This window comes from Dendrobates tinctorius, unplaced genomic scaffold (assembly GCF_039654945.1).
Source record: "Dendrobates tinctorius isolate UK_male_01 unplaced genomic scaffold, ASM3965494v1 ptg000097l, whole genome shotgun sequence".
NCBI lineage: Eukaryota > Metazoa > Chordata > Amphibia > Anura > Dendrobatidae > Dendrobates > Dendrobates tinctorius.
Window position 1 is genome coordinate 22618966 of NW_027361765.1, and position 21728 is coordinate 22640693.

General features: G+C 43.4%; 1 protein-coding gene across 2 annotated transcripts in view; it reads right to left on the reverse strand.

Moving 5' to 3' along the window:
• Positions 1-20057, reverse strand: part of LOC141098936 (uncharacterized) — a 156130-nt gene extending 136073 nt beyond the window's left edge. For both annotated transcript variants that reach the window (XM_073586954.1, XM_073586953.1), the window contains exon 1: positions 19927-20057. In XM_073586954.1, the coding sequence (XP_073443055.1) occupies positions 19927-19990 (64 nt within the window). In that variant the 5' untranslated portion in view covers positions 19991-20057. The remainder of the gene's footprint in view (positions 1-19926) is intronic.
• Positions 20058-21728: the final 1671 nt, after the last annotated feature.

The following is a 21728-nucleotide window of genomic DNA, read 5'->3' on the forward strand; positions in this document are numbered from 1 at the left end:
TTTCATAATTCTGATACAAGTGGCCTCCGGATAATATCCATTGACCAGGTATCGTTGAGGATGAGGGGAGGAAATTTATTCAAAAAGTTGTCGCAAATAAAAAGTATGTGGATTTACAGACTTAATTCCATGATCCCTGGGGGTTTGAATGAAAGTCACAGGTTTGGGTCCTTTTTATAAATGCATGGGTATTTTTAGCCTAGGTGTTTTTATGTGTTACTAATATTAGTATTTTTATTACAGTATTATTTATTGCTGATACGTTTAAGGTGCACAAGATCCTGGTGATGAGTCCCTATGGTCCTGATATTGAGGAGAATGAGGTTCCGTTTGGATATCGTCTAATGAAAATATTTTGTCATGAAAAATGGACTTATCACATGAATATTGTTTTGTAATATGTTTTTATATTGAACAAAATTAGTTCACATTCAATCATAGTCACTATAACAATTTGCAATTTGCATACTGATTGCATCTTTTTTTGCTGCTATTCAGTGGTATGTTTTTCATATTAATTTCTTTTTTTTATTTTTTTAAAGTAAATTGTTCACTGTGTAATAAAATTTGATTGTTATCATAATGAATAATTGTAATATATAAATATTGTATTATGCACTTAATAAGTGTCTATTCACGATATCACACAATATCATAGTAGTGCGCACTGAATATTAGAATAGGTTGGCGTTTCGCCGATACACAATATTTTTCATTTCATATTTTTTCATTTATAGTATTCACTTATAGTCACACTCTTTATAGTCCTTTTTATTTTTTGCAGGATCAAATGCACTTGGAACGGTGTTTTTAAATGTCATTTAGTTTTTCTTTTTTCTTTTTGCTGCCTTGTAGTATGGTCAGGTGCGCATGCCTGGAACTGGCCCTGTCAGGGAATTTTTTAAGCGCTCGATGAGAATTTTGAGCGACTATAGTTGCCTAGCAGCACCATGAGAGTAGGGGAAAAGGCCCAGATTGATGACAGTCCTGAATCCGCGCATGCGCCGTCTTATGACCTGGTTTTTGATTGCTTACCGGCGATCTGATAGGACATCGGTTTGTATAAATACTAACACCGGGGCTGCTGTAGGCCACACCTCCTGAGGAAGAAGCTGTGAAACGCGCGTTGAGGGGGCAGGCAGGGGAATTTTTGATTACATACGGCCAGATGTAAGTACAGCGTCTTATTTGCAGGCATTCTGCCTGATTTGCACTAGAAGCACTTTGTGCTGTTTTTCGACATGCAGTGAGCCTATTTAGCGCATTAACCAGCTTTTACTGAATATATGTCAGCATTGGAATACATAAATTAGCTTATATGGCACGCTTTTTTAGGACACTTGCAGGCTGATAGCATTGGCTTTCAGCAGTTAAAGCTTATATTGTGCTCTGAGCCATTTTCCAATGATTTAACCCCTTGTTATATGCCTGCTTAGTGGGATAATCTGTTTATTTGTGTAATTTTAATATGTTTCAATAAATTTTTATATTTTATGTCCTAAATACTCTTTGGCTTTTTCTGCTATAATCAGCTAGGAGAAGTGTGTGTGATTATGATGTGTACACAGCGGTATATAGTACAGCCATAGTGATGTGTATACAGCGGTATATAGTATACAGCCATAGTGATGTGTATAGAGCAGTATATAGTCTCCAACCCAATATATACACTTATAGACTCCAACTCAAAATATTTCCCGGATCCGTACATTCCCTGACCAAGAAACTGGAAAAACGCCCGTGCACGCCCTCATCACCTCCCGCCTCGACTATTGAAACCTCCGACTCTGTAGCCTCCCCTCTAGCACTCTTGCACCACTTCAAACTATCCTAAAACTCTGCTGCCCGTTACTCCCCAGCCTCTCCTCTCTGCCAGGCCCTTCACTGGCTTCCTATTATCCAGAGGCTCCGGTTCAAAACCCTAACCATGACATACAAAGCCATACACAACCTGTTTCCCCCATACATCTGTGACATGGTCTCCTGGTACTTACCTACATGCAACCTTCGATCCTCTCAAGATCTCCTTCTCTACTCCCCTTTTATCTCCTCTTCCCACAATCGCATACAAGATTTCTCCCGTGCTTCCCCCTACTATGGAACTCTCTACCCCAACACATCTGACTTTCGCCTACCATTGAAACCTTCAAAAAGAACCTGAAGGCCGACCTATTCCAACAAGCCTAAAACCTACAGTGATCCTCAGTCTACTGAACCGCCACACAACCAGGTCTACCCTCTCCTAGTGTATCCTCACCCATCCCCCTGTAGACTGTGAGCCCTCGCGGGTAGGGTCCTCTCTCCTTCTGTACTTGTGTGTGTCGTGTATTGCTCATGTTTACCATACTTGTCTATGTCTGCCCCTGTCATCACCGGTGTATGATGTCAGTGTTACGTGCCGCAAGCGATGGGCGCACACAAGTCAGCCGTCGGCCTCTGCTAGGTCAGCGGACATCTTAATATGAGCACACCGGACTGCAGAGGAAGAGGATGCCGCCCAACGCTGGGAGCGCAGGCAGGTAAGAGAAATATTTTTGTTTTTTTTCTTCTGTCCATGCGGCGAGGACAAGGGACCAGAGTGGATATATGGGGGGAGCAGCACAAAAAGCCTGGATGGATATATGGGGGGAGCAGCACATGGGCCCATGATTGATATATGGGGGGAGCACTACAAAGGACAAAGATGGATATATAGGGGGGTGCCACAAAAGACTGGGATGGATATGTGGGGGGGAGCAGCACAGAAGGCCTGGATGGATATATGGTTGTGGCAGCACAAGGGGCCATTATGGATATATGGGGGAGCAGCACAAGGGACCAGGGTGGATATATGGAGGGGGAACAGCACATGGGCCCATGATTGCTATTTGGGCGGGAGCAGCACAAGGGACAAGAATGGATATATGGGGGGAGCAGCACATGGGGCCATGATTGATATATGTAAGTCAGGACAAGGGACCATGTTGAATGTATGGGGGCCAGGATAGATATATGGGGGAGCAGGACAAGGGACATATGGGGTCATGTATGGATAGCTGGGGGGCAGGATGGATAGCTGGGACCCAGGTTGCTGATATTGGTGCCAGGCTAGACAAAGGTCATGGGGGGCCAGGCTGGGACATATTATAAAATAAAGGGTGCCAGGCAGGGTGAGATTATTAAAGAAAGAGGGCCAGGGGGAGGGACTTAATTATTGTTGAGGGGCCAGAATGAGGAACATGCTGTATTAGTTTATGGTGACAAGTGGGGAAGATAATTTCTTTAGGATCCAATTAGGGGCATTATTACTGCTGTAAAATAATTTACTTTTTAAGAAACTGCTTTCCATGGAGGGAACAAAAGGGAGGTCCTGTTAGTGTGCAGTGCGGCCTTATGTCGCTTTTTTCTTCATCTGACATAGTGTATAAATTGGGGAAAAAGTGGGGAAAGTGCTCTGGAAGCAATCAGCTATAGATGACTGTGTGTTATTTTTTGCAGATACGAGTCCTGGCAGAAAGAAGTGATGGTCTGTGCTTGTTGAAGAAGAAAAGCGAAGATGGACTTCAACTACAGACGTCACTGGTGAGTCAGTGTATTACATGTACATGCACACTATACACTATATACAATGTCACTGGTGATCACTGTATTAACTGTACACTGACACTATATACAGAGCTCCTGTGTATAATGTGACTGGTGATCACTATATTATTTGTGCACTGACACTATATATAGAGCTCCTCTGTATAATGTCACTGGTGGTAATAACAGTGTTGTTTAGTACTCTGGTTTGTATTCATGATCAATATTGTAGTATTCAGTCACTATGTGGTGGTAATTTTTGTGGTCTGGTCATGAGGTGGCAGTATTTCTGCCTGTATGTGGTATTATTTGGTCCCTATATGCTGGTAATATGTCATAATATTCAGTCAATATGTGGTGGTAATTTGTGATCTGGTCATGGTGTGGTGGTATTTTTTCCTTGTATGTAGTAATATTCGGTCTCTATGTGGTGGTAATATGTGGTCTGGTCATGGTGTGGTGGTATTTCTTCCCTGTATGTGGCATTATTGTTCTTGGTATAGTGGATTGTGTTGGATATTGCTGTCATTTGTTCTCTCTGATATTAAATTAGGAGAAGATTCTCTATTTCCATTAGAGATTAGATACTTGGAACACATCAGCAGAGATGCACTTACAGGGGTTCTCCTGTGACAAAAAAAGTAATCACCTCTGTACAGGATAAGTGATAACATCAGAAAAAGAAAAAATGTACACAGGAACCAATCATAAGAAAAAAATACAAAATTTTATTGACAAAAAGAACCAAAAAGACAGACAAGGTTATTAAAAAGTGGGAAACCAAAAAATTGACACCAGGAACCCACCACATGTTATAAAGAGGTTGCACATATGAGAATGATAAGCTAGCGCACTTCACAGGATAATGTATCCAAGAAAGAAGCCAAAAATTCCTAGTGAAAAAAAACTTTGAAGAAGTTCACCCAGAAGAAGGCCATAGCCAAAACGTGGGAGGCACCGTCACCCACTATAGGTAACCTTTGTACCATCTTGATTTTTTAACTTTGTAGTCCTTCACACTCCTTCAGGATAAAGTTTTTTTCACTAGGAATTTTTGGCTCTTTCTTGGATGCATTTTCCCGTGATGTGTACCAGCCTCTTCATAACATGTGGTGGGTTCCTGGTGTCAATTTTTTTGGTTGCCCAGTTTTTAATAACCTTGTCTGTCTTTTTTGGTTCTTTTTTGTCAATAAAATGTTGGATTTTTTATTGTGATTGGTTCCTTTGTACATTTTTTCTTTTTCTGATTCTACCACATTGTCCCGAACCCTATATACAGTATGTTCATTTTTATTTGGCACTTTATCATTATTTTTACATATTGTATTTGGTGTATTTTAATTTAATGCCCTAATTATTGACCCAACTCCCCCATATTAGAGAAGTGATAACATATTGTGGAACTTTTAATCCCCATTAGACTGAGTGGCATGTCCGACTTGACAACTGATCCATTCATTCCCTCAGTGGCTGCACTTGTTTTTTTCTGGAAGCTCCAAAGAGAATTAATGGAACTGCGGTCAGATATCCCACCTGCATTTTAAAATGGGAATAAGTGTCCTATCAACGATAAAAATTCCTCATTCTTCCGATCGGTGTAGTTCCTAATGCTTGGACCTAAGCGATCACATATCCTGTGGAGCCCATGGATAGGTGATAGCTAGTTTTAACCAAAGAACCCCGTTAATATAAACTACCGTAATTATACATCCTAGTTATGGGGGTGCACAGTAGATGTGCAGGAGCCGTCTGTGCAGGGGTGGGATTCAGCCGGTTCTCCCCAGTTCGATGATTCAGAGGTTCAGAGCCGCGATCCGGTACTGCCAGGGCCGGCGTCAGTACCCGGCGCACCCCGGCACCTGAGCAAGATTTTTTTTTTTAAGTCCGGGGTCCACCCTCTTCCCACCCTTCCCTCCACCAGACATCATACTCACCTCCTCCAGGCTCCAGCGGTGCCTGCAGGCTGCAGCTCCAATGGTCTCTGGCGCTGGGTATCTTTTCCATGTGTGAGCGCGCGGTCACGTTGTACCACTCATTAAGGTCATGAATATGGATGCCACTCCACTCTCATAGGCGTGGTTCCCATATTCATGACCTTAATGAGTGGTACCACGTGACCGCAGGCTCTCACTGGAAAAAGATAATACCGCCGGCGCCTGGATGTACATACATGCAGGGACTGCTCCAGGACTCAGGTGAGCGGCCCTGTGGCCTGCCCAACTGGGGGAAGGCGGAGAGGGAGAATGAGCTGGGGGGAATTAGCTGGGGGTGGGGGGAATTAGTGGGGAGGTAATGAGCCGTGGGGGGAATGAGTCGGGGGAATGAGCCGGGGGGAGAATGAGCCAGGCGTGGGGGAATGAGCCGGGGGGGAGGATGAGCCAGGGGTGGGGGGAATGAGCCGGGGTTGGGGGAGAATGAGCCGGGGGTGGGGGGAATGAGCCAGGGGGAGAATGAGCTGGGGTGGGGGCAATGAGCCAGGGGGAGAATGAGCCAGGGGTTGGGGGAATGAGCCAGGGGTGGTGGGAATGAGCTGGGGGGAGAATGAGCTGGGGGTGGGGGGGTGAGTGAGCCGGGGGAGAATGAGCCGGAGGTGGGGGGTGAGTGAGCCTGGGGTGGGGGAGAATGAGCCGCAGGGGAGAATGGCCCCCAACAGCCAGGGTCAGCATAAGCACCCTGTGCACCCGGTCAAGTGCCAGAGCCCTTAGCAGGTGAGGGTCCACTGACTGTCAGGAACACTGGCATGCTATGGGCACCTGGTGCCTGTTCCAATGTCAGAGCCCACAAAAGGGCCCCCTGTTTGCTCAGGGACCCGGCACTTGGGATACTTACCTCTCCCCGTTCTACCTCTGCGGCATCTTCCACATCTCCTGACTGCGAAGTTCAGGTCAGAGGGTGCAATAATGTCAAATCTGTACACCCTCTGCCTGAACACTCACAGTGCAGACAGCCGGATGATGGCGGCGCTGAGGAGTCCCAGACCAGAGCAGCGGAAAGTGAGGAGAGATGAGTGTTTCATTTTCTTTTTTTTAATGTTTGGAGCAATATATGGGACCATCATACACGGAGCATCATATATGGGGACCATTATACATTGGAGAAATATATGGGACTCATTATACTATATGGAGCAATTTACGTGGCTCATTATAATCTATGAGGCCCATCCTATACTGTATGGCATATTATATGAGACCTATTATATATGGGGCAATATATGGGGCTCATTATTCTTTATGGAGCATTATATAGGGCCCATTATACAGTTTGGAGCAATATATGGGGCTCATTATACTGTATGGAGCATTATATGGGGTCCATTACTCTGTATTTAGCAATATATGTGGCCATTATTCTGTATGTAGCATTATATTAAAGGGAATCTGTCACCTATTTTTTTGACTATCGGATGCCAGCACCACCATCAGGTGCTTATCTACAGCATTCTGTAATGCTGTAGATAAGCCCCCGATGTAAACTGAAAGAGAAGAAAAATGAATTATATTATACTCACCCAGTGGCGGTCTTGGTCCGATGGGTGTCGCGGTCAGGTCCGGCGCCTCCCATCTACTAATGATGACATCCTCTGCTTTGCTTCCCATTGTGGCTCCTGCGCAGGCGTAATGCAGTGCGCAGGCACCGGACCTCTCTGACCTTTCCTGGCACCTGCGCACGGCAATACTCTGCTCTGTCCTCAACAGGGCAGGGAAAGTATACCTGAGGTGTGATGGGAAGCAAAGAAGAGGCCGTCACCGCTAGAAGATGGGAGGTGCCGGACTGGACCGCGACACCCATCGGACCAAAATCGGACCCGGACCGCCCCTGGGTGAGTATAATATAATTCATTTTTCTTCTCTTTCAGTTTACATCGGGGGTTTATCTACAGCATTACACAATGCTGTAAATAAGCCCCTGATGGCGATGCCAGCAGCTGATAGTCAAAAAAATAGATGACAGATTACCTTTAAGCCCATTATTCTGTATGGAGCAATGTATGTGGTTCATGATACTGTAAGGAGCATTATATGGGGCTCATTATTCTGCGTGGAGCATTATACTGTATGGATCATTATTTGGGGTCCATTATTCAGTATGGAGCAATTTATGGGGCTCATTATTCTGTATGGAGCAATATATGGGGCTCATTATTCTGCATGGAGCAATATATGGGGCCCATTATACTGTATGGAGCAATATATGGGGCTCATTATACTGTATGGAGTAACATATGGGGCTCATTATTCTGTATGGAGCACTATGTGGTGCCCATAATACTGTATGGAGCAATATATGGGGCTCATCATTTTGTATGGAGCAATATAAGGGGCTCATTATACTGTATGGAGCAATATATGGGGCTCATTATTCTGTATGGAGCAATATATGGGGCTTGTTATACTGTATGGTGTAATATGTGGGGCTCTGTTATGAATGGGTAGCCGAGGAGAAAATAAAAAACAACACAAGCTAAGTCTCAGAAAACCAAAGAGGATGGTAACTATGCAGACTGCAGATCCCTGATTCTAACCACACAACTAGTAGCAGTCGTGGAGCGCTCCTACGTTGGTCCTAGACGCCTCGTCACAATCGGAGAGCTACATAAGCCTAAAGCAGGAAAAGAGGAAAACTTACTGCCCCAGAGCAGACCCCAAAGGAAAGACAGCCCCCCACATGTATTGACGGTGAAACAAGATGAAAACACACACAAAGGCAGGAAAATAGGCTGAGCAAACGATGGGGCCCGACTAACTAGAAAGGACAGGAAAGGAAAGACACTGTCTGCAGTCTGCCAAAAAACCCTACAAAATGTCCAACACAACTGATAGCAAAATTAACCCTGAAGTCACTAGACTTCTCCCACTATATCAGCACTCTGAAATATTCTGAGACAGAGCAAAAAGAGGCCAATCTAACAAGGGACAAAAAAAGGCAATTTGGCAAATAAGAGTGGAAATTCAGCACAGCCCAGTCAGGCTGGCTGACCACACAAAAAACTGAAAAGACCAACAAGAGCAAGTGTGAACATTAGCAAAAAAACAAACTTATCTGAAATACTGGAACAGAGCTGAGTCCTAGACCTGAGAAGCAGATTGAATCACCAGCAACAGGATAGGGCGTCGGCTGTCTTATATCCAGTCTGATACTCCAGAGATCCAATCATTATCTTCCTCACCAGGTGGCAGATCACTACCACTTAAACCAACCTCACTACCTCCCGTCACCACCAGAGGGAGAACGGAAGGGAAACTCTCAACTGGTGGAGCAGAAAATGAGCTCATAACAGTACCCCCCCTTGAGGAGGGGTCACCGAACCCTCATCCATGCCACCAGGCCGATCAGGATGGGCCCAGTGAAAAGCACGAACTAATTCATTGGCATGAATATCAGAGGCAGAGACCCAAGAATTATCCTCCTGGCCATAACCCTTCCATCTGACCAAATACTGGAGTCTCCGTCTAACCAAACAAGAATCCAATATTTTCTCTACCTCATATTCCATTTTGCCTTTAACCAACACAGGGTCAGGAGGTGCCGCCACAGGAACTACTGGCTCAACAAACTTCTTCAACAGTGATTTGTGAAATACCTTATGGATTTTGAATGTAACTGGAAGAGCCAATCGAAAGGAAACAGGATTAAGAATCTCCAAAATCCTATAAGGTCCAATAAATCTTGGCTTAAATTTTGGAGATGCAACCTTCATAGGAATATTCTTAGACGACAACCAAACCATATCACCCACTTTAAACCGGGGACCAATGGTCCTATGCCGGTTGGAAAAACGCTGGGCCTTTTCCTGAGAGAGAGACAATTTATCCACCACTTGGTCCCATATCTGCTGCATTCTCACAACCACAGTGTCCACACCTGGGCAGGACGAAGATTCCACTTGCCCTGAAGAGAATCAAGGATGAAACCCAAAATTACAGAAAAAGGGTGACATCAAGGTGGCAGAACCAGCTCTATTGTTCAGCGCAAATTCGGCCAAGGGCAAAAATGAGACCCAATCATCTTGATCAGCAGATATAAAACATCTTAAATAAGACTCCAAGGTCTGGTTTGTTCTCTCAGTCTGCCCATTGGTCTGGGGATGAAACGCGGAGGAGAAGGATAACTGAATTCCCAGATTGGAACAAAAGGCTTTCCAAAATCTGGAAACAAACTGGACCCCTCTATCGGACACAATGTTCTCAGGAATCCCGTGTAACTGAACCACCTGTTGTAAAAACAAGGGTACCAACTCAGCGGAAGATGGCAACTTTGGGAGTGGTACAAGATGGACCAGCTTCGAAAATCTATCACAAATTACCCAGATAACAGTCATTCTCTGAGAGACAGGAAGATCAGAAATAAAATCCATTGAGATATGGGTCCATGGCCTCTTGGGCACCGGCAGGGGCATCAGCAACCCACTAGAACGAGAACAGGGTTTAGACCAAGAACAAGTTCCACAGGAGTGTACAAAATTCCTGACATCACGAGATAAGGCAGGCCACCAAAATGACCGACTCACCAAATCTCTGGTACCAAAAATACCTGGATGACCAGCCAATGCGGAGCAATGGACTTCAGACATCACTCTCTTTCTCCACTGGTCCGGAACATACAATCTTCCCATAGGGCAACGTTCAGGTTTATCCTCCTGAAATTCCTCCAGGGCGCGACTCAAATCGGGCAAAATGGCAGAAAGAACTACCTCACCTAGGATAGTAGTAGGCTCGGTCACATTAAGAGAATCAGCAAAGAAACTCCTAGAAAGGGCGTCTTCCTTAACATTCTTAGTGCCGGGAAGAAAAGAGACCACAAAATTAAAATGCGTGAAAAACAAGGCCCATCTAGCTTGTCTAGGATTCAAGCGTTTAGCCGACTCCAGATAAGTCAGATTCTTGTGATCGGTGAGGACCACAAATTGATGTCTAGCTCCCTCCAACCAATGTCTCCACTCCTCAAATGCCCATTTCATGGCCAACAATTCCCAATTCCCTACGTCATATGGGGAGAACTTTCGAGAAAAGAAGGCACAGAGATTCATCTTAGAAGTCACAGGGCCTTTTTGGGACAAAACAGCTCCTGCACCAATCTCAGAAGCGTCTACCTCCACTTGAAATGGAAGTGAGACATCAGGTTGCCGTAAACCTGGAGCTGAAGTAAACCTCCGCTTAGGCTCCTGAAATGCTGAGACAGCATCAGGAGACCAATTCAGCACATCAGCTCCCTTCTTGGCCAGATCAGTCAGTGGTTTGACAATACTGGAAAAATTACCTATAAGTTTACGATAGAAATTAGCAAAACCCAAAAACTTCTGAAGAGCCTTCAAAGAAGTAGGCTGAACCCAATCATAAATGGCCTGTACCTTGGCCGAGTCCATTTCAATAGTCGATGGAGATAAGATAAATCCCAAAAATGAAATCCTCTGTACACCAAAGAGACATTTCGATCCCTTAACAAGCATGGAATTCTCCCTCAAAATCCGAAACACAGTCCGTACATGTTCCACATGGGAATCCCAATCATTAGAAAAGATCAAAATATCATCCAGATAGCTGATCAAAAACTTATCCACAAAGTCTCTGAAAATATCATTCATAAAGGACTGGAAGACAGAAGGGGCATTGGAGAGCCCAAAAGGCATCACCAGGTACTCAAAATGTCCCTCTGGAGTATTAAACGTCGTCTTCCATTCATCCCCGTGCTTGATGCGAATAAGATTATACGCCCCCCTGAGGTCAAGCTTAGTAAACCAGCAGGCACTCTTAACTCTGGAGAATAAATCAGACATCAGAGGTAACGGGTACTGATATTTAACCGTCATCTTGTTAAGGGAACGATAATCAATACACGGTCTTAATGAACCATCTTTCTTGGCCACAAAAAAAACAGCACCTATAGGTGACGAGGATGGTCTAATATGACCCTTCTCCAATGACTCCTTAATATAGGATCGCATAGCATCATGTTCGGGTACAGATAAGTTAAAAAGCCGACCCTTGGGAAATTTACACCCAGGCATCAACTCAATTGCACAGTCATAACTCCTATGAGGGGGCAAAGACGCAGACTTACTCTCACTAAATACATCAGAGAATTCAGCCAGATAATTAGGAATATCATGAGACTGAGGAGAGGTGGAGAAAACAGGAGCGTCCCTAAGAACACACTGACAACTTTTAAATTCCTATTTTGCATCTGTTTTCTCTCAGAAAGGAAATGTAGCATCAACTGTTCTTCACTGTCCTATTAAGGGAATAGAAGAATCCAGGATATCTATAAACAGAAAGATAGTGAGGAAACACTTAGCTAACCTAAATTAATTCAAGTCTCCAGGTCCAGATGAATTACACCCCAGAGTACTGAAGGAGATAGCAGAAGAAATTTTTGAACCCCTCTCCATAATCTTTGAAAATTCTTGGAGAACAGGAGAAGTCCCAGAAGACTGGAGAAGAGCAAATGTTGTTCCTATCTTCAAAAAGGGGAAGAAGGTGGACCTAGGCAACTATAGGCCGGTGAGTCTGACTTCTATACCAGGAAAGATCTTTGAACAAATTATTAAACAACATGTATGTCAGTACCTGGATAAGAATGAAGTGATTAAACATAGTCAGCATGGGTTTGTAACTAATAAGTCATGTCAGACTAACTTAATTTCATTCTATGACGGAATCACTGATTGGGTGGATCAAGGAAATGCTGTAGATATAGTATATCTTGACTTCAGCAAAGCATTTGACAAAGTATCTCATACAATCCTTATTGAAAAAATGACTAAGTATGGAATGGACAAGGCAACTGTTAGGTGGATTCATAACTGGCTTAGTGATCGGACCCAAAGAGTGGTCGTAAATGGCTGCACATCCAGTTGGAAGAATGTCTCAAGTGGGGTACCACAGGGCTCTGTCCTGGGCCCTGTATTGTTCAACATCTTTATCAACGATTTAGATGAAGGAATTGAGGGTAAACTGATTAAATTTGCTGATGACACAAAGCTAGGAGGGATAGCTAATACTAGAGAAGAGAGAGAGAGGATTCAAAAAGATATAAATAAACTGGAGAAGTGGGCAGCAACTAACAGAATGGTTTTTAACAGGGAAAAATGCAAAGTACTACATCTGGGCAATAAAAATGAAAAAAGCATATACAGAATAGGAGGAATAGGGCTAAGCAACAGCACATGTGAAAAAGACTTGGGTATACTAATAGATCACAGACTGAATATGAGTCAACAGTGTGATGCAGCAGCAAAAAAGGCAAATACAATTCTAGGATGTATTAACAGAAGCATACAGTCTAGATCATGTGAAGTCATTATTTCCCTCTACTCCTCTTTGGTCAGACCTCATCTGGAATATTGTGTCCAGTTTTGGGCACCACATTTTAAAAAAGACATCAACAAACTGGAGCAAGTTCAGAAAAGAGCGACCAGAATGGTGACCGGTCTGCAAACCCTGTCTTATGAGAAAAGGTTGCAGGATTTGGGAATGTTTAGTTTGCAAAAGAGAAGACTGAGAGGAGACTTAATAGCTGTCTAAAAATATCTAAAGGGCTGTCACATTGTAGATGGATCAACTTTATTCTCATTTGCACAAGGAAAGACTAGAAGCAATGGGATGAAACTGAATGGGAGGAGACACAGATTAGATATTAGAAAAAACTTTTTGACAGTTAGAGTGATCAATGAGTGGAACAAGCTGCCAGGAGAAGTGGTGAGATCTCCTTCAATGGAAGTCTTCAAACAGAGGCTGGACAGACATCTGACTGGGATGATTTAGCGAATCCTGCTTTGAGCAGGGGGTTGGACCAGATGGCCCAGGAGGTACCTTCCAACTCTACGATTCTATGAATCTATGATTCAACCCCAACTCACCACAGACACAGATTTCCAATCCAAAACTGGGTTATGAGTTTGCAACCAGGGGAACCCCAGAACAATAGTGTCATGCAAATTAGGCAGCACCAAAAATTTACAATTTTCCTGGTGGTCAGGGGCAACTCGCATTATCACCTGGGTCCAAAACTGAGGTTTATTCTCCGCCAAAGGAGTGGCATCAATACCCCTCAAAGGAATAGGCGTCTGCAGAGGCATCATGGACAAACCACAACGTTTAGCAAAGTCCAAATCCACCAGATTTAGAGCTGTTCCTGAATCCACAAAAGCCTTAGTGGAAAATGTGGACAAAGAACAGATCAGAGTAATTGCCAAAAGGAACTTAGGTTGTATACTGCCCACAGCAAATGTGTGTGCAAAACCTTTCTCACATTTAGTGCAGACAGAAATAGTATGAGAGGTGTCTCCACAGAAAAAACACAGCTTATTACGCCTTCTAAATTCCCGACGTTGCGCCCTAGACAAAAACCACATCACATTGCATAGGTTCAGACATTTGTTCAAAAGGTGGCAGCGCCTCCCGTGTATTTTTATGTTCACGTAAACGCTGATCAACTTGAATGGCTAATGCCATAGAGCCATCCAGACCAGAGGGAACAGGAAATCCCACCATAACATCTTTTACGGTCTCTGATAAACCTTTCCGAAAGAGGGCTGCCAATGCAATATCATTCCATGTAGTAAGGACCGCCCACTTTTGGAATTTTTGACAATATAACTCTGCTGGATCCTGACCCTGGTTTAATGCCAACAGGGTTCTCTCAGCTTGATCAACGAAATTAGGTTCATCATACAACAACCCCAAGGCCTGAAAAAATGCATCCACATTAGTCAGAATAGGATTTTCAGGTGTCAGTGAAAACGCCCAATTCTGGGGATCGCCGCGCAGCAAGGAGATGACAATTTTAACCTGCTGCGCAGAGCTTCCCGATGAGTTAGGCTTCAAGGCAAGAAATAATTTACAATTATTCTTAAAATTCAAGAATTTAGACCGATCCCCAGAAAACACATCAGGAGTGGGGATTTTTGGGTTCAATAGCATGTGATTGAGCGAGGTAGGTGGAAATTCCCTGCACTTCAGCAGCGAGCTGCTCCACACGATCAAATAATTGCTTAATCTCCATTAAGGAAAAAATCCTCCTACGGCACCAGAGAAAAAGAGGAAAAAATGCATATATAAAAAAAAAAAGAAAAAAAAATTCTGACACTTTTTTTTTTCTTTTTTTTTCCTGCATTTGAGCACCCTAGAATCTACAGTATGGCTGGTGATTCTGTTTCTGTTATGAACGGGTAGCCGAGGAGAAAATAAAAAACAACACAAGCTAAGTCTCAGAAAACCAAAGAGGTTGGTAACTATGCAGACTGCAGATCCCTGATTCTAACCACACAACTAGTAGCAGTTGTGGAGCATTCCTACGTTGGTCCTAGATGCCTCGTCACAACCGGAGAGCTACATAAGCCTAAAGCAGGAAAAGAGGAAAACTAACTGCCCCAGAGCAGATCCCAAAGGAAAGACAGCCCCCCACATGTATTGACGGTGAAACAAGATGAAAACACACACAAAGGCAGGAAAATAGGCTGAGCAAACGATGGGGCCCGACTAACTAGAAAGGACAGGAAAGGAAAGACACTGTCTGCAGTCTGCCAAAAAACCCTACAAAATGTCCAACACAACTGATAACAAAATTAACCCTGAAGTCACTAGACTTCTCCTACTATATCAGCACTCTGAAATATTCTGAGACAGAGCAAAAAGAGGCCAATCTAACAAGGGACAAAAAAAAGGCAATTTGGCAAATAAGAGTGGAAATTCAGCACAGCCTAGCCGGGCTGGCTGACCACACAAAAAACTGAAAAGACCAACAAGAGCAAGTGTGAACATTAGCAAAAAAACAAACTTATCTGAAAGACTGGAACAGAGCTGAGTCCTAGACCTGAGAAGCAGACTGAATCACCAGCAACAGGATAGGGCGTCGGCTGTCTTATATCCAGTCTGATACTCCAGAGATCCGATCATTATCTTCCTCATCAGGTGGCAGATTACTACCACTTAAACCAACCTCACTACCTCCCGTCACCACCAGAGGGAGAATGGAAGGGGAACTCTCAATTGGTGGAGCAGAAAATGAGCTCATAACAGGGCTCATTAATCTGTATGGAGCACTATGTGGTGCCCATAATGCTGTAAGAAGCAATATATGGGCTCATTATTCTGTATGGAGCAATATTTAGGACTCATTATTCTTTATGGAGCAATATATGTTGCTCATTATTCTGTATGGAGCAATATATAGGGCTCATTATTCTGTATGGAGCTCTGTGCGGTGCCCATAATACTGTATGGAGGACTATACTGTCCGGTCTAAAATAAGTCTGCAGTCACTCTGTCCTGTGTGCTGTGAGGATTCGCCGGTTTCTGACTTATTGTAGAATTTACAACAGCTTTAGCTCATGTAATGTAAGAAGTAAGTGAATTAATTGGTATTGTGCTATACCTACTGTATATTTCTCTCCTGTATCTGTGCATCATGAATAGTGGTATGTGTTAAAGGGGCCCACTGAGACTCTTTCGCCCAGGGCCCAGGAAAACCTGGAGCCGGCCCTGGGTACTGCCACTAACTTCTCTCAGTCTCCTCTCATGCTGGCCGCATCAGTACTGACTACTCCATTTGTGGCCCAAACACAAGCCTAGATATGACCGTGACATCCCTTAAACTAGCATAACCACGCCTTCTAGCCTGGCAGAGCTGGATGGTTACGGACCTCACCGGTTACATCATCAGTGTGCGCCGTTGGATTGCGCGCATCCTCTTCTCAGTGCTAGGATAGGCCTGCTGGGCCATAGCTAGGCCACGGTGATCAGGAGAACAGAGCGCGGGTCACCTCACCAGTGTCAGACTCACAGTATATGTGTCAGTGTGTCTACCGGTGTAGACAGGGGCCACTGCGGTCACGGATGCGGCTCCTGTGTATATAGTGTATTTATATACTGGTCTGGTGACAACCAGTAGTCATGTAAATTCAATGAGAGCTCAGCTTTTATTTTCCCAGGGTGGATTTGGAGATGAGAGCTGCTCTCTGACTGGTTGTGTGGTCAATGACGCTTGTGGCCTCCTGTCCTTCCTTACAGAGCAGGTTGTCATACCAAATCATGATAAACAAAGTTTTATTTGGTTCTCAGTCTCACTCTCATTAGCGCACCATTGGCATGTGATGGATGGTGAGAACGGATCAGAGCATTATCAGTGACACATGAAGCTGCATTTTTAATTTACCTGCTGACCAGACGCCGATCATTCCCCATAAATGTCTTCAAATCCCCCCACAGCTGTATTCGGCAGCCATGTATAGTCCCAGGGGTGTGATTCGACCGGTTCTCCCCGGTTCAATGGAGCAGCCAGTTCCCCGAACCAGGGAGATCCAGAGCCACGATCCGGTTCAGTGGCTACTCTCTCTTTTCTTGCTGGCTGCAGTCAAGTGAGTCAGCTGCATAGAAATATATGCAGCTGTCACACTCGGGTCAGGAGAGCCGCTCTCCAGACTGTGCACTGTTCTGATCTCATTCCAATTTATTTTTTTTCAACTGTTTGACTGCGCCCCTACTTGTATATGTTTGAGGAAAAGGTGCGTGTAAATGGGTGTGGCTTAAAAAATGGGTGTTGTTAAAAATTTGAATCCCACCCCCGCGTCTGTGTTTTACAGCCCATGCTCCACTATTATGGGGATAATGACTGACAGGTATTGGCATATAGCTGTAGGGTGGGCCCCTAGAGTCAATTCCCCTGGTGGGCCCCAGACACCCCAAACCGACCCTGCTTCCAACTGTATCAGCATCCTGGCTGCAGATACAGTTGAAAACAATGATGGAACAGGAAAGCCTTCAGCTCCTTGTTCCATCATTCACTCTGCATCTGGACTTTGAGTCTCAGTGCAGCAGGCACAATGATGTCACTACGTCACACCCAGTGTGTGGAGTTTCAAAACACACGCTGCAGAGACCGATGCAGTGGGGAAAGAGCAGATGTGGGTTGTTTTTTTGTTTTTTTTTAAATCAACAAGTACATTTTTTAGGGAATATACTGTGTGTGTAGAATATACTGTGAGGCAAACAAAATGCAGGGAGCTTTGGAGACCATTAACTGTACATGGGGAGACTGTGTTGGCAATTATACTATGTTGGGGCTGTTGTATTATATGGTGGACTATAGGGAACCATTATACTGTCAGAGGTCATTATACTGTGTAAAAGATTGTGGAAGGCATTATACTGTACAATTTACTCTGTGGAAGGTTTGTGGAGGTTAATTTAGTCTATGCAGGGCTGAAGGGGGAGCAATTATACTGTATGAAGGGCTGTAAGGGCCATTATACTCTGCAGTGGGGTATTATACTGTGTGGAAAGACATTCTATGTGGAGGGCTGTGAGGACAATTATACTGTGTAGAGGGCTTTGGGGGTCATTATGCTGTGTGGAAGACTGTGAGAAAAAGCAAGGGAGACACCAAACGCAATAGGGTCTTATCCGATAATAAGGTAGCACTTTTTACGTAGGAAGCTGCTCACCTGGTATTAGGTAGTCAAAGCACATGTAGGAGAGGCTGCCGCAGGTCCACAGGTCGGTCAATGACCCAACAATACAGACACTTCAAAAAAGGATGTGGATTCCAGTCCGCGCTGCCCAAATAATAGATTTCCAAGACACAGTAACAGTTAAGAAGTGGTTTAATTGGTGAATACCACCCCTTCATCAGGAAAACACCACATATATCCAGATTACATACAGATGCTTACATGCGCAAAATACGCGGCCACACCTTGACAACGGATGACATACGGATCACTGTTCAGGGAACATTTCTGCATATTATGACCGTACAATACGGTCCGTATTTTTATACGTTAAGTGTGACTCCAGCCTAACTGTTTTTGCAGTTTTAAAGGTGAGAAAATGTCAGATTCTGGAGATGTTTTTAAGATGCAGGTAACATGAGATAGTGAGTGATTAGATACAGCGAATAAAGGAAAATTCAGTCAAATATGACCTTAAGACAGACAGTGAGCGTGCCACTTGAGAGTTATGGTTGAACCACCCAAGACAATTACAATATTGGATATAGGTAGTCTAGTAGAGGGAGGAAGCAGGAGAAGTTTAGTTTGGGAAAGATTCAGTTTTATGGAGCTTCGTAAGACAGCTTTGTATTTCTAGCAACAATGCTGTTATATACTGTAAATCCATACTTGATACATATTTTAGGGTTGTCAATCAAAAAAATGCAAAACACAGCTTACAATGCACACTCATCAAGCTGAAAAAACAATGGAGACATATAGGCAAATGAGGACAAAGTGTCTGAATTCTGCATCTCAGTAACTGATCAATATTTCTATATACTTATAGTAACATATCTTAGAATGTAGCAAGCCACAGCCCAAAGGAGATAATGTAACTGAGTATAAATCAACATGATAATTTACTGTAACATTTGCGGTCTTATTACAACATTCCACAGAGCCGTAAAGCCACGTGCACACATTGAGTGATTGGTGAGTTTTGTACCTTGGTATTTGTGTTTCAGTAATTTTTATTATATTTTGTAATATTAACAAAAATATAATAGGAATGGAAAAAGAGAGGGAAGAAAGATAGATGTAAATAATTCTTTAATAGGGAGTAATTGGGACAGTAGGAAAGGAAAGGATAATGAAGGGAAGGGAGACCTTAAATGCGTAGCTCTTCCTTACATGTTACTATAAAATACGAAATGCACTTTAATTAACAAATACAGATTTGTGCATCCATAACAAAAATAACCAATAATAACAAACAGAAATTATTTACTTTCCTAAGATAATTAACTTAATATTACTGGCTCCTTTTCATACAGAATAGAATTATAATGAATCAGACTATGCATAGGAATTGTCCCATAATTCCCTTTTTAAAAAAAAAAAATTCAAGAGTACTGTTTGCTAAGGCATGGAAATATTCATAAGTTTTATGAATCAAAATCTTGTTTATCATATCCGACAATTTAGGGACATTTGGTTTTATTACCTACGTATTTGTAAGCCAAAACCAGGAGAGGAATGATCAAAGAAAGTATAAAAGAAGCATGTCACCACTTCTGCATTTGTACCCACTCCTGGTTTCGGCTTACAGATACCGAGGTAACAAAAACTCACAAAATATTCAACGTGTGTACGCGGCCTTGTTTGCGTTAACACAGAGGTGCATAAGACCTTTTCTGTACTAACAAATGCCGGGAATTTTATACAGAATGAATGTAAATACAATATAAAAAAGGATGGCATGTTCTATTACATAGTGTATATGCAGAGGTATTACAATGAAGCGGTATTTCTAGCGGAGAATATCTTTATAGATACAGCACCAGCCGGAGCTTGTACATTAGCGCACAGTCTGAACTAAAGCCTTAACATAAGACTGTATTCCCGATAAACCATTTTTCCATGGAACTTACCCTTTTCTTGAGAAGACAATAAGTAGAGTACGAGAGTAGTTATAACTTTTCTCACGGCAGTCATTTTTAATAATACCTTGTTTAAAACATGTATTCCGACAGCTTGTGTTAACTCTAAACCACATCCTTCCTTTTAGTGCATTTCAAGGAAATATGAAGTCAATTGCTGTCTAAATGAGGAACTGTAGTATTTGGACACAGAGGGTGGAGACCATTTTTACTTTATTGCATATTTATCTTTAACATAGTGTGCTTTTGCAAAAGTGGGATCCTCTGGACTCTTGCACTGAGTACTTGCAAGCACGGCCATATTTATAACTATTGCTAAACTAGGCAATAAGTCCATATACATGCCCGCATTTAAAGGGAACCTGTTACCTGATCCATGCTGCCCAAGCCGTGCACAGCATGAACCAGAGATTGCAGGCAGGTATATTTTTCTCTAAAAAAGGGAGCTGCTGCTAGCTAGCTTCCCAAATCCTGACACTAATTATGCTGGAAGCTTTTTATGCCAGACTTAAAATAGTGGCAGAGGTCTGTCTTTCTGCTGCTCTACCAATATTAGGACCTCTCTCCCTTTCATAATTTGTAATAAAATTCAAGGTTGCCACTGTTCTGATGTTGCTTGTATATTAAAGCTTTGTGCACACGATGCGTTTTTGATGCATTTTCACTTTTTTTACACTCAAAAATGCTTCAAAAATGCAATGGAATACTAAAGCAAGGTAATTCAATGACAATCCTGAAGTGTTGTACACGTGATCCATACATTTCCGTCAGTATTTGCAGCATTTTCAGCAGTATGTCAATTCTTTTTGCGTTTCTGCAGCGTTTTTGACTCATAGACTTCAATTGAGTCAGTCAAATCTGCCGCAAAGACGCAGGTGTAAAAAGGCTTGCATATTTGGTGCATATTTGCTGTGTATATGCTGCAGAATTGCTGCCAAAAACGCTGCAGAATTGTCAAAGGAAATGTCAGAAAGAGGAACAGTGTGTGAGTGGAGAATGTGTGAGTGGAGAATATGTGTGTGTCTGTCTGTGTCTGTTTGTGTCTGTCTGTGTCTGTCTGCGGGTGTCTGTGTGTGTGTGTGTGTGTGTGTGTACCCATGCGACAAACAGCCCACAGTGATTGTACTTAGGTGTCGTCTGATGGGACTACTACTCCCGTTTGGCTTTGTCTGCTGTCAGATATAACAGAAACAGCATGAGCTGATGATGGGAGAATAGTCTCATCATCCTGCTCCTGAGTTCAAATGTAAAAATAAATCAAAACATTAACATAATCACAATATACATACTCACCGAACACCTAATCCCCAAAGCCCACATCACCTGTAAGCAATCAAAAATAATAAACCAACATATACCCCCTGTCTTCCGTAGTCCATTTAATACCGAGTGTCCCACGTCGATGTCACCCGTCCGCTGGCGATACACTGATAGGAGGTAATCGCTCCCGCAGTGTATCACTGAGCCACCATGAGAGTTCACCGGAATACGTCAGCTGATCATCTCCGGTGCTCTCACTTACGGCACCGCTGCGTGAGAAAGTTCTCATAGAGAGGTAGTGCCGTGAGAGCACCGGAGCCGATGAACTCCGGTGAACTCTCACAGCTGAGCAGTGATACACTGCGGGAGCAATCACTGAGCCGCCGTGAGAGTTCACCGGAGTATATCAGCTAATCACCTCCGGTGCTCTCACGGCACCGCTGCATGAGAAAGTTCTCACACAGCGGTAGTGCAGTAAGTGAGAGCAACAGAGCCAAAGAACTCCGGTGAACTCTCACAGCTGAGCAGTGATA